The 12,964-nt window shown below is 44.0% G+C and overlaps 1 protein-coding gene across 21 annotated transcripts in view; it reads right to left on the reverse strand.

Moving 5' to 3' along the window:
- Positions 1 to 12,964, reverse strand: part of EPS8 (EGFR pathway substrate 8, signaling adaptor) — a 293,475-nt gene that overhangs the window by 57,008 nt on the left and 223,503 nt on the right. For 18 of the 21 annotated variants that reach the window (XM_077468593.1, XM_077468592.1, XM_077468591.1 and 15 more), the window contains 3 exons: positions 6,149 to 6,216; positions 5,413 to 5,574; positions 4,015 to 4,164 (listed from right to left, as the gene is read on the reverse strand). In XM_077468593.1, the coding sequence (XP_077324719.1) occupies positions 4,015 to 4,164; positions 5,413 to 5,574; positions 6,149 to 6,216 (380 nt within the window). The remainder of the gene's footprint in view (positions 1 to 4,014; positions 4,165 to 5,412; positions 5,575 to 6,148; positions 6,217 to 12,964) is intronic. The other 3 variants (XM_077468604.1, XM_077468603.1, XM_077468606.1) reach the window with 3 other exon arrangements.

Consider the following 12,964-nt stretch of genomic DNA (forward strand, 5'->3'; position numbering starts at 1 on the left):
CAACCTTTTCAGCACAGAGGAACTCTTGAAATAACATTCTGGTCCCAGGGAACCCCTGCTAAAATTCCTATATCTACAGCTCATGATATATCAATGTGATGATCAATGGGAAGAATTGCCCCCTTCTGGGTAGCTAAAAAGATCAACGATGTCAGTAGGAACTTATTTCGGAGGCAGAACTTGTTTATTGCTCAAGGAACCCCTAGCAACCTCTGGAGGAACTGTAGGGTACCATGGAAGCCTGGTTGAGAAACCCTGAGCCAAGTACTAAATCTACGTATACATTGACAGGGTACGCCCAGAGTATTCAAATAATTTTTTTTATTTTTGCTTGCATCTAGTAGACCCTAGATCTTCAGTAGATTTACTGAAAGAGAGCCACACTAAGGGTCCGTTCACACAGGGGCAACTTGGGATCCGACTTCAAGTCGCCCCAAGTCGCCTCAGGTCGGACAACATTTAAAAACCAATGTAAGTGAATGAGAGCTGTCTTAATGCACACTACTGAAGTCGCTCCGACTTCAAAAGAAGTTCCTGTACTACTTGAATCCGACTTGTCGGCGACCGGTACCCATTGATCTCAATGGAGGTCGCCTCCAAGTCGGATTTCTGTCTATACGGAGGCGACTTTGACAGAATTATTAGCTCTGAAGGGGGAACTCCACGCCAAAATTTCTGAAAAAAATTTGGCGGGGGTTCCCCCTCCGAGAGCATACCAGGCCCTTAGGTCTGGTATGGATTCCAAGGGGAACCCTCCTACGCCGAAAAAACGGCGTGGGGGTCCCCCCCAGATCCACACCAGACCCTTATCCGAGCACGCTACCCGGCCGGCCAGGAAAGGGGGTGGGGACGAGCGGGCGCCCCCCCCCCCCTCCTGAGCCGTACCAGGCCGCGTGCCCTCAACATGGGGGGGTGCCTTGGGGGAGGGGGGGCGTGCAGCCCCCCCACCCCAAAGCACCTTGTCCCCATGTCGATGAGGTCAAGGGCCTCTTCCCGACAACCCTGGCCGTTGGTTGTCTGGGTCTGCGGGCGGGGGGCTTATCGGAATCCGGGAGCCCCCTTTAATAAGGGGGCCCACGGATACCGGCCCCCCACCCTATGTGAATGAGTATGGGGTACAATGTACCCCTACCCATTCACCTGTGAAAAAAAGTACAAAAAAAACACAACACAGGGAAAAAATATTTTATTGCACAGCTCCGGGGGTCTTCCGTCTTCGGGGGTCTTCTCGCCGGACTCCTCCGCTATCTTCTTGTAGCTCTTTTGCTAGCGGAGGAGTCCGGCTTTCTTCCTCCCCGCCGCCGGCCTCTTCTCCCGACTTCGGGGGGTCTTGTCCCCCTCTTCGGTTCTTCTGCCGGGCCACCGCGCCTTCTTATAGCTCTTTTACAGGCGGTGGCCCGGTCTTCTGTCGCCGCCGCCTTCCGTTCTTCTCCTTCTTCTTCTCCTGGAGATGTTGACTCGACGAGCTCTCCGGCCGCAATGCCAGGGACGCGCTGCGCTGCCACTTATATAGGGACAATGGGGCGGTGTCACATGGGTTGATGTCACATGGGTTGGTCACATGGGTTGATGTCACATGGTAAGGGGGTGGGGTCACCATGTGACATCAACCCATGTGACATCAACCCATGTGACACCGCCCCATTGTCCCTATATAAGTGGCAGCGCAGCGCGTCCCTGGCATTGCGGCCGGAGAGCTCATCGAGTCAACATCTCAAGGAGAAGAATAAGGAGAAGAACGGAAGGCGGCGGCGACAGAAGACCGGGCCACCGCCTGTAAAAGAGCTATAAGAAGGCGCGGTGGCCCGGCAGAAGAACCGAAGAGGGGGACAAGACCCCCGAAGACGGGAGAAGAGGCCGGCGGCGAGGAAGAAAGCCGGACTCCTCCGCTAGCAAAAGAGCTACAAGAAGATAGCGGAGGAGTCCGGCGAGAAGACCCCCGAAGACGGAAGACCCCCGGAGCTGTGCAATAAAATATTTTTTCCCTGTGTTGTGTTTTTTTTGTACTTTTTTTCACAGGTGAATGGGTAGGGGTACATTGTACCCCATACTCATTCACATAGGGTGGGGGGCCGGTATCCGGGGGCCCCCTTATTAAAGGGGGCTCCCGGATTCAGATAAGCCCCCCGCCCGCAGACCCCGACAACCAACAGCCAGGGTTGTCAGGAAGAGGCCCTTGTCCTCATCGACGTGGGGACAAGGTGCTTTGGGGTGGGGGGGCCGCACGCCCCCCCCTCCCCCAAGGCACCCCCCCATGTTGAGGGTACGCGGCCTGGTACGGCTCAGGAGGGGGGGGGCCGCCCGCTCGTCCCCACCCCCTTTCCTGGCCGGCCGGGTAGCGTGCTCGGATAAGGGTCTGGTGTGGATCTGGGGGGACCCCCACGCCGTTTTTTCGGCGTAGGGGGTTCCCCTTGGAATCCATACCAGACCTAAGGGCCTGGTATGCTCTCGGAGGGGGAACCCACACCAAATTTTTTTCAGAAATTTGGAGTGGAGTTCCCCCTTGAGCTCATTCTCTGCTTGGCCACGGCAAAAGTCGCCTGGCCTGGGGCGACTTTAAGTCGTCCCAAGTCAGGTTGAAGTCATCACAAGTCGTGTTGAAGTCGTCCCAAGTCGTGCTGTGATCTTAACTCAAGTCGTGTCCAAGTTGCCTCACTCAAGTCGCCTACAAGTCGTGTTGCTCCTGTGTGAACGGACCCTAAAGGCATTTTTCTAGTACGGTCCTGTCTCGTTTTGGTAACTTTTAATAATATTAAATAACCTTCATCCAGCAAAAGAAGTCAAGTGTATGTCGGTACAAAAAAAAATAAAAATTTTTTTTTGGATGCATTAGGCAAGGATTAAATCCTTGATTGAGTTTTTACTGCAATCCAAGATTTCTCCTTACTTCCTGATTGTTTTACGAGACCGCAAGGGCTCAAGCAGACTGCAGCTTAAAAAAAGTTGCATTTGATCTTTTATTTCTGCCTATAAAAGCTTGAAAAGCTTTTTTTTTGTCCTCTTTCTCGCGTTTTTATTGAGCTCTATCGAGATTTTCTGAGCATAAGCATTTTTTGTTTTCATAAACCTTCCTAGATAGTATTTTCTTAACCATTGTCTAAAGAAAACAAAAAGCTGGAAACAAACGTTTTTTGCACGTCTGAGCTTTTTTGAGCTCTTGGGAGCATTAGCTCCTCTTAAAAACGCGAGTTTGGTGGGGGGGTTCTGCCTATAGGAGCATATAGCTGAAAACGCCTATCGTGTGCATGGACAAATTGGCTAACATAGTGGGGAGTTTCTAGGCAGAAAAAATAAGAGCTCAAAAGGAGCTCTTCTTTGAGCTCCTTAGAGAAATAAGCCCTTAGTACGGAAAGATCTGCAACAGAGACACAGACAGAAAGAAAAAAAACAAAAATCTGATGAGGGTTCTAGTTTTCCTTACTCTTAAAAAAAACAAAAAAAAAAAACAGCATTTTTCTTCGGTCTGTGCTGCTGTTGTAGAATTTGCTATCTGCTAAAAAGTAAGCTTGATTTACACTTTTAGGATCCATTCGCACCAGTCTGATCAGTTGCATTGCTTTAAATGTGCATTATTTATTTGAAAAGGCTTTATTCCAAGTAGTGAAAGAATCTTTCAATATATGTCCTCCATTCTCTACTCTTGGCCATCGTCACGGAGGTGAATAATGAGAATCCGTTCAGTGGAGAGCGAGTGGGGAAAGGGATGGGATTCCTGCAGTGGGTTGAGAAGGGAGAACATGCGCTGGGAACAATAAGGCAATTTTATGCACGGGGGGGGGGGGGGGGGGGTGGGGGAGTGAGGTAAAAAACTGTGCACTGTGGGAGAGAAAGGTGAATTCATGCATTGGAAAAGGATGGGTAGACATGCAATGGGTGGAGGAAGGTGAATTCGTGCACTGGGGTAGGCAGAAAAGCCAAACAGAAGTGCAGCATACAGGTTACAAACTGAGCAAGCCACCGCGTCTACACCAAGTGATGGGGATAACACAATGGCAAACAGTCACGAAGACCTACCTTTACCTCATCACACTGGAAGAGGTGCAGATCAGCTTTGCTTTGTGTTGGCTCTTTACAAATAAGGGCCAGTATGGAATCGTATCTGCAGGCCTTCATCACAGCCTTACAGTGCTGAATGGTGCTTGTAGGAAAGTTCTCTAATTCAGTCTGTGCAAAAACGAAATATCACATATTGTGCAAATCTGCCATGCCAACTGCTACAAAAATGAACAGGTGGACCATAACGCCAACTGTTATATTAATTGTCATGTCAACCACTATACCCACTGCACAACTAAAACCAGTGCTACATCAACTGCCAGGTCCACCACTATGTCCATCGCTATATCAATTGCCAGATCTATCACTACACCTGCTAAATCAACTTCTACATGCACTAATATTCGCATTACTATATCAACTGCTACATCCACCCCTATGCCTATTAATGCATTAGCTGCGACAATGTCAACTGCCACTTTGTCAACCACTACACGAATAGCTATATCCAGCACTATGCCTTGTGTACAATGTCAACTACTACATAAACTAACAGGTCCACTACTCTGCCCGCTGCTACAATAACTGCTACTAGCACAGCTATGTATGCTATTGGAGAGAGAAGAATGCTGACAGGAAATGGCCCAGGTAAGGACTATCCCTCCATGTCACACCGCAAACATGCAGTAACTGACCGCATCATATAACAAGAATATCTGGCAGGGAAGTGAGGGAATGGACCACTGAGTGAGTGGTCAGCTCATGTTCAGTATGAAAGCCTCCATAGGTTTTGCTATATATTATTACAAGATATCTCTTATGAGGCAGCTTGTTGTATTTCCACACATGACCTGGCAAGGAGGAGGATTCAGAGTTGCAGTCTCTCATTTGACTCTTTCCACTTCCTGATCTGTATGGAATACCAATCATGTCTGAAATAAGACATGGTCAAGGACACTGTCCAGCAGCACAAGGTAGGGAAAATAATTTGGGCTAAAAACAAAAACTATATGCTAAGCAGTACAAATTGTTACAATTGTTCCCAGATAAGCCAAGTGTGATATATTGTATGCAGCTCTAGTAGCAGTTCTCTCAGAAAACAAGGCTGCCCTAAAAAAATAAAAATACTGCCAATTAGTCCTTACCCAAACAAATGTAATTAAACAAGTGCCCTCCCTGTGGATGACCCCCCAATATGACAGCAGTTGGGTTACCCAAGAGCCACAAGGACAACATTAAAAGACATAGCCTTGAGTTCAAACTACATCAACTACCGGCAAGGTACTTTCTACAACATACTGTGGCCAGTCCACAATCAACCCAGACAGAAAATGACACAAAAAACGTGCTTCATAGTTAAATAATAATAAAAAAAAAATAATAAAAAAATACAAGATGGCAACACAGGAGGATTACCTTTGATTCTATATCGGACAAACTAACACCTTTGTCATCAACGTGCAGATACATATCTTGGGTCCACACTTTCCCTTTGGCATCAAGTAACTTTAACTTCCGGATCCCATCGTCCACAGTTAGCATGGCGTCCTTCCGATCAATGGTGAAGGTGGTGAGGTGCTGTAGGACATTGTCAGCAGGATCACAACAGGAGACCGAGGCAGTATACCTCAGGACAAGGACTTAAATATGGAAGGGAATATGGGGGAATTCTGTGACACTTTACAGGAAGGCTTCCAGGCCTCCTATTTCAAGTAAAATTAACAGAACTCAGAGAAGTCACCCTAAACAATCCAGCAAATCAATGTCTTGTGCCTGTAGACATTTCGCCATGTGATCAATGGATGGTATCAGATATGTATACAGCAACACAGAAATTAGCGTTAAACAGGAATCTTTTCTCTTCAACACTCATCATTTCCTATAACTATGAGAACATTGAAGAAGCCATAGGACCTGGGTACATGCATATAGACAGCAAACTCTATCACACAATGTTTTACTAGAAATACTCAACAGAAACATTGGTGTGTGGACAGCCTTAATTGCAACTATTACATTTACTAAACAGTGACAGGGCATGGAAATAACCAATGCGATTTTTCAGGAAAGAGGTTTTGTAGTTGCCCTACAAGACTTAAATTTACTTTATCATGCCAACTCTACTTCAACAAAAGGGATCATCAAAACATACCTCCACATGGTACTGGCTGGTCTCTGATATGATGCTGGCAGTGTCCCGGGCATAGTTTTTTCTTTGCTCTGTGAACAAAAAACAAATTTATGACACAAATCAGAATATACACACCCATCACCCAACTACTGTTGGTGCACAACAGGAGAGGAGGTCCCGACCTCACCCCCTGCCACATCAGGTGATTGTTCTCAACAGCGAGTTAAATGCTATCGGTACTGGTTAGATGTGCATTTTGCATCTTCTAAGGTGGACTTCAGAAAATGTCTGTAAGACCCACAATGCTATCCTAACACCGTGTTACTCTTTAGGGGACACTTGAGAGCAATTTCGGGACTCAATTAGAGACAAATCAGGCTGCCTTTCTGTTCAGATGTGGTCAGGGTCAGATTTTATTGTCAGACACATAATTAGAAAATGTTCAGAGTCAGGTTTTATTCTGTATTCTGACACATAATAAAGAAGTGGTTAGGTTCAGGTTTAATTCTGACACAGCAAGTGGTCAGGGTGATTTTCCAAACCATAAGGAGGTGGTTTTCCACCAGCCTAACCATAACACTCAAAAAGAAAAACATATACCTTTAAAACAACTAGATAGCAGAATGCAGGGGACCTACCGCTACTGGAAGAGTGGTAATCAACATTCTTATACTTATATTTTAGCTAAATATATATATATATATATATATATATATATATATATATATATATATATATATATATATATATATATATATATATATATATATATATATATATATATATATATATATATATATATATACATATACATATACATACACATACACATACATACACACACACACAGTGAAATATCCCTAAAAATTAAGTGCCACAGCTGGTCTATGAAACAGGCAGCGATGAAATAACTGAGATCAGTACATGATGTGATTTTAGCCGTATTGGGCATAAAAAGTATCACGGGCAGTACTCAATTTTCTCTAAGATTGGTACGAAAGAGAGCAGAGAGAGTGAGAGACAGACAAGAACACGAACACAGACTTGATATATTGGGAACCTGCAGGCAGATGTGTAAGTGTTTCATTATGGTTAGTGCATTGAATGTTTTCACTAGAGGCAGCAGAAAACACGTCTCCAAAGAAAAAAAAAAAAGGGGGGGGGGGGTCAGCTTTTCAGCCGAATAGCTAAATACAGCAACACCACAGATACACACATCTCAGGCAACAGTGCAGCATTGATACATCCAAATTTTCAAGAGTGTAAGGTTTTTGGCCATTTTCCCAAAGCATTTTTAACCACTTGCTGACCCGGCCTTTTTTCTGACATTTGTTGCTTACAAGTTAAAATCTGTATTTTTTGCTAGACTTTATTGCTCTCACTCAGACATTCACGGCGATACCTCACATGTGTGGTGCAAACACCGTTTACCTATGTGGGCATGACCTATATATGCATTCACTACTGCGCACGAGAACACAAGGACACTTTCAAAAATGTTTTTTTATTTTATTATAGTTATTTTTACACTGTCCCTTTAAAAAGAAAAACATTTTGATCACTTTTATTGCTATTGCAAGGAATGTGAATGTCCCATGCAATATCAATACAGCATGACAGGTACTCTTTATAGAGAAATCTGGGGGTCTAAAAGACCCCAAATCTCTCCTCTACCCTTAAAAGCAAATGATCAAAAAAAAAAAAATTGTTTTTGATCTTTAACTTTAAGAAAAAAAAAACATGTTTGCATGGCTTGAGTACCAGAAGTGATGTTGATGTCACTCCGGTCATCCAAGGGCATAGAGAGGAGCGGTGGCCATCTAGCCATCATGCATCTCTATGCAAAAACACAGTTGATGTCAGATGGTTCCCGAGTTAAGCAATCATTAAACGATAGCCCAGGAACCACTAGGAATCTCTTATAAAAGATCTTGCAGTGAATCTGCCCCATGGATCACAGGGTTATGACATCTAGCTGCAGCCAAAACCCTGATATTTAACAACTAATGATGTACATTTACAGTTAGGTGGTCAACAAGTGGAACAGTTTGTCAACCTGTGAGGACCATTATAGACACAGCCAGGGCAACCTTCAGAAATGTTGTGGCCAACACATTGTTATTTTTGGGGCAATACTTCGTCATCTTTAGCTGCAGCTATGTCTTTAACTACTATATATGGTTCCTTTTTCGGCTTCAATAATCAATTAGGAAAAGTCGGTACTTTTACTGCTTGACCCTACACCTACTGAGATTCCATCTCCGGCAAATTAAATTTCAGTAGTTACAACTTTTAAATATCTGGAAGTCGTAGTTACACCACAAGTTCATGACTAGGTTGACAGGAACTTGATTCTTCTATTAGATTTAAGCATGGTACACACCACTAGTATTTTTTTTTGGTTCAACCCAGCAGGTTGAACGATAAAGAATGAACGGACAGCTCAGATCAGAGCAACTGTACTAACTATCTGATGTTAGTACAGCAATCTCCCCTGCTGTGCTATTGTGTTCCGACAGGGGGATGCCACCCCCTGCCATACCACTCCGGTCAGTGCTTTCAGTCATTGGCTGAGAGTGCTGACCGGGAGCCAGTCGGAAGACCATTTTCGATCATGAGTCTTCGACAGAAGCCAGCCAAACGGCCAGCTTCTGTCGGACCGGCTGCCATACATATGGGCCGAATGCTAGGTAGTTTCTATTGAACCGGCCAACATTTGGCCTATGTGTACTAGGCTTTAGATTGGAAATATAGCCACCCAGAATTAGACTATATACTAAAGTTACCTAAAGATGAAGGTGACCTAGCATTGTCCAATACCAGACTATACTTCAACCATACTGTCTCCCAATTACATCATTGGCATGGTTGTAACAAAGTGAATTTACAAGACCCAACACAGAGTGTTGTTTTATCTCCATGTACTGCATCTCCATTGGTTCAATTAGTAGTAGCTAATCATTTGTTAACCAGTTCCCGACCAGCGCACGTCGCTGTACGTCGGCAGAATGGCACGGGCAGGCATATTGGCGTACAGGTACGTCCAATCTTTAATGCCGCCCTGCCATCACGTCGCCGGCGGCGCACTCGCGTGCCGGTCGGGACCCACGTGAGTCCGGTTGCGGGTCCCGCGGACTCGATCGCTGCGGGCATACCCGCGATCGTCTCACGGGGCGGCTGAATGGAGAAATGCCGTTGTAAACCGCATTTCCCCATTCTGCCTAGCAACGCTGATCTCTGCTCCATGTGATTGGAGCAGAGATCAGTGTTCACTAAATGAAAGCCCAGCCCCCCCAGAGTTATTAAAACACCACTAGGAACACTTAACCCCTACACTGCCACCCACTGGTTAACCCCTTCACTGCCAGTGTCATTTACACAGGAATCACTGCATTTGTATAGCAGAGATTGCTGTATAAATGACAATGGTCCCAAAAATGTGTCAAAAATGTCCGATGTGTCCGCCATAATGTCGCAGTCACAATAAAAATCGCCGATCGCCACCATTACTAGTAAAAAAAAAAAATATATTAATAAAAATGCCATAAAACTATCCCTATTTTGTAAATGCCATAACTTTTGCGCAAACCAATCAATCGCTTATTGCGTTTTTTTTTTACCAAAAACATGTAGAAGAATACGTATCGGCCTAAACTGAGGGAAAAACAATGTTTTTTTAATATATTTTTGGGGGATATTTATTATAACAAAAAGTAAAAAATTATGCGTTTTTTTCAAAATTGTCGCTCTATTTTTGTTTATAGCGCAAAAAATAAAAACCGCAGGGGGTGATAAAATACCACCAAAAGAAAGCTCTATTTGTGGGGGAAAAAAAAAAGGACGTCCATTTTGTTTGGAAGCCATGTCGCACGACGGCGAAATTGTCAGTTAAAGCGACGCAGTGCCGAATCGCAAAAAGTGGTCTGGTCTTTGACCAGCAAAATGGTCCGGTCTGTAAGTGGTTAACAAAATTTCCCCACAATTCACTTGATACATAGGTTGTGGGAAGCAGTGTGAAATATTACCCTGTATGAAGGTTTTACTAAAATACATGCCCACCTGGCATAGGCCGCTGTGATGTCTGCACTCTCATCAACATAGTGAAAGGTAAATGAACTCTTGAACACAGGCAATTCTGGGCAATATATACCCCCGCTTTGCTGTCACAGCACACTGGTTGGGTGGTCTCTGTACTAATCTCAATACATTTAGACATTATTACTCTTTTGCTGGTGCAGCCATCAGGGTGTTTCTTGTGGATGTGAATCAGTGGCTAATCCGGGAGTTGCATGCTTGTTCACCTATGTTGTCCATGCAGACTCTCTCAGCCAACATGGATCCCCTGTAATTGTTTTTATAATTTACTCAGGTTTTTTCAGTGAACCCTTTATGCAAGTACCTCTAAGCCTAATACTATATAGTTTATTATGTAAAGCTACTTGCTCTTATGTATTATAGTGCAAACACTATGTAAATATATCTGTTTCAGATAAAGTCAACCAAATGTAAACCTCCCCTAATGAAGGAAAATACATTTCCGAAACATGGTGGGTGACATGCTATCAATAATCATGAACTGACCTCAGCTTGACTTTGGCAGTATGTATGTATGTATGTATGTATGTATATATATATATATATATATATATTTTTTTTTTTATATAATTGCCTGTGTTCAAGAGTTAATTTACCTTTCACTATGCTGAGAGTGCAGACATCACAGCGGCCTATACCAGGTGGGCATGTGTTTTAGTAAAACCTTCATACAGGGTAATATTTTTTTTTTTTATGTTCATTGGTATACTTTGTATATTTTAATGTTATTGTTCATGTTGACAAATTGTATGATATTGTGTACTCCATAAAAGTGACACTTCATTGCCTTTTACTTGCTCTGTTACTTCTGCCTTAAAACTCCAAGGGGGCAGCAATTGTTTCCTGTGGAGGACTGCGTTTACCTAAATGGGTATGTACAGATGTTTTCTGCATCCCCATGCAAGCAGTCTCCTTTGTGATTCATGTCTATTGGGGCACAGTGGCTGCATGGACACAGCTGCTGCTCACAGTCTGACATCTGTGTGAGTGCGCAGACCCAAACTCATGTCTGTGTTTGTGGCCGAGCACCCACATGGATGTCAAATTGTCTGTACAGCCACTGTGCACCAACAGACATGAATGAGACTGCCTGCATAGGGACACACAAAACACCTGTACATACCCATGCAGGTAAACACATTTCTTCACAGGTTACGCATTGATATGCTGCATGTGAACTATACCAGTGCACCGTGAATTTTTTTTTCCATATACATGTGGAAATTTCAGGCCCCTGGACGATGTAAGTTATTACGAAATGGGTAGGGCAGAGCGACATGCTGACGTCACTTCGTGCTTCATTCGTTTACCCAAAAGTCGTCTTCCAACTCTATGAGCAGGAAACCACGTTGAATCCACCACCAAACCAGCATAAATGGACTCTCACCAAACCACCGTGATCCCCCATAACAGAGGATCAAGGAGTGAATGAAATAGATCACAGCTTGGCTCCAAAGGACAGCAGACACATAGAACGATGCTTGGCAACCACCTCCTGGGCAGTCAGACCATCACATGGATATACGTGGTGCATAAAAAATAAAAGCGCTCTAAATAGTATAAAATCGTACAGATATTTATTACTTAAAAGAAAGTATTGCACTTACAATGTGGTAGTTCAACAAAAGCCTGAGGTCTGCTGTGCCGGCCAATGCACAAACAGACAACCCATCCTTCTGGGTAAACGAATGAAGCACGAGGTGACGTCAGCATGTCGCTCTGCCCTACCCATTTCGTAATAACTTACATCGTCCAGGGGCCTGTAATTTTCACATGTATATGGACATTTTTTTTTCCACGGTGCACTGGTGTATATTGATTTATTCACAATTCTTTTATTTCTCAATCAGTTTATTTTGTGCACTTTATGGACTGAGTATATATACTTTTTCATCTTAGTTTTCACAAATTTTTATTGTTTATTTTCATAATTCATGGACACCATGTTTTAGAATGTAATAAGTTCAATTGTGGATTTTGATAAATTTTTTGATCCTTATTAAAAAAAATTAATTTGCTGCTATGATATGCACAGGATTCTATCACGTGATTTGAACGATAGGTGGTTCATATGTCATTTTTTGATTTAATAGTTTTAGGATTATGTGGGTAGCGCGATTCTAGTTTTTTCCAATGTCATAGTATGGGTATGATCGTGTAAATGGTGGCAGAAAGTCGTTTTTAGGGCAGAGCACTTCTGGGTAATTAAGGTGCACAGTCTATCCCAGAACAGAAAATGGACACAGCTATCAGCAAGGTCCTGAGCTTTCAGCTGTAGGACAAAGAAGAAGGGGCTGAAAGAGGGATCCTCCAGGCCCCCCCCCCCCCCCCTGAGTATGAGGTTCAAAAATTATATAAAAAAGGGACCAAGTGGGGTCTGTCTTCTGAAATTTCAGCTGCAATCTGTAGCTGCAATTGTATGGTCAGTCAACAGTGGTGCTGTGGGTGGCCCCCACAGTAAGATACTACCACTGCCAGTCTGCTATACACTGTAATTGGAAGCTCACTGAGCTGCCAATTACAGATCCTGCCATTCTGCACTGCTCCAGAAAAGATCCATCTTTACCCAGCAGCACTACCCCAGTCTCCAGGCAGCATAGAGAGAATGATGGGTACCTGCTTTGCCTCCAGTCCTCGGTCATGCCCCTCCAAACTCTCCTTTCTTCGTTATTGCCACTGTGCAACCTGTGTAGGACTTTGGGGGGGGGGGGGGGGAGAAGATCTTCAAGTGTGAAGCCTCAG

Source organism: Lithobates pipiens, unplaced genomic scaffold (genome assembly GCF_037356315.1).
Source record: "Lithobates pipiens isolate NorthernLeopardFrog02 unplaced genomic scaffold, aLitPip1_a1.2 Scaffold_8, whole genome shotgun sequence".
NCBI classification, from domain to species: Eukaryota; Metazoa; Chordata; class Amphibia; order Anura; family Ranidae; genus Lithobates; species Lithobates pipiens.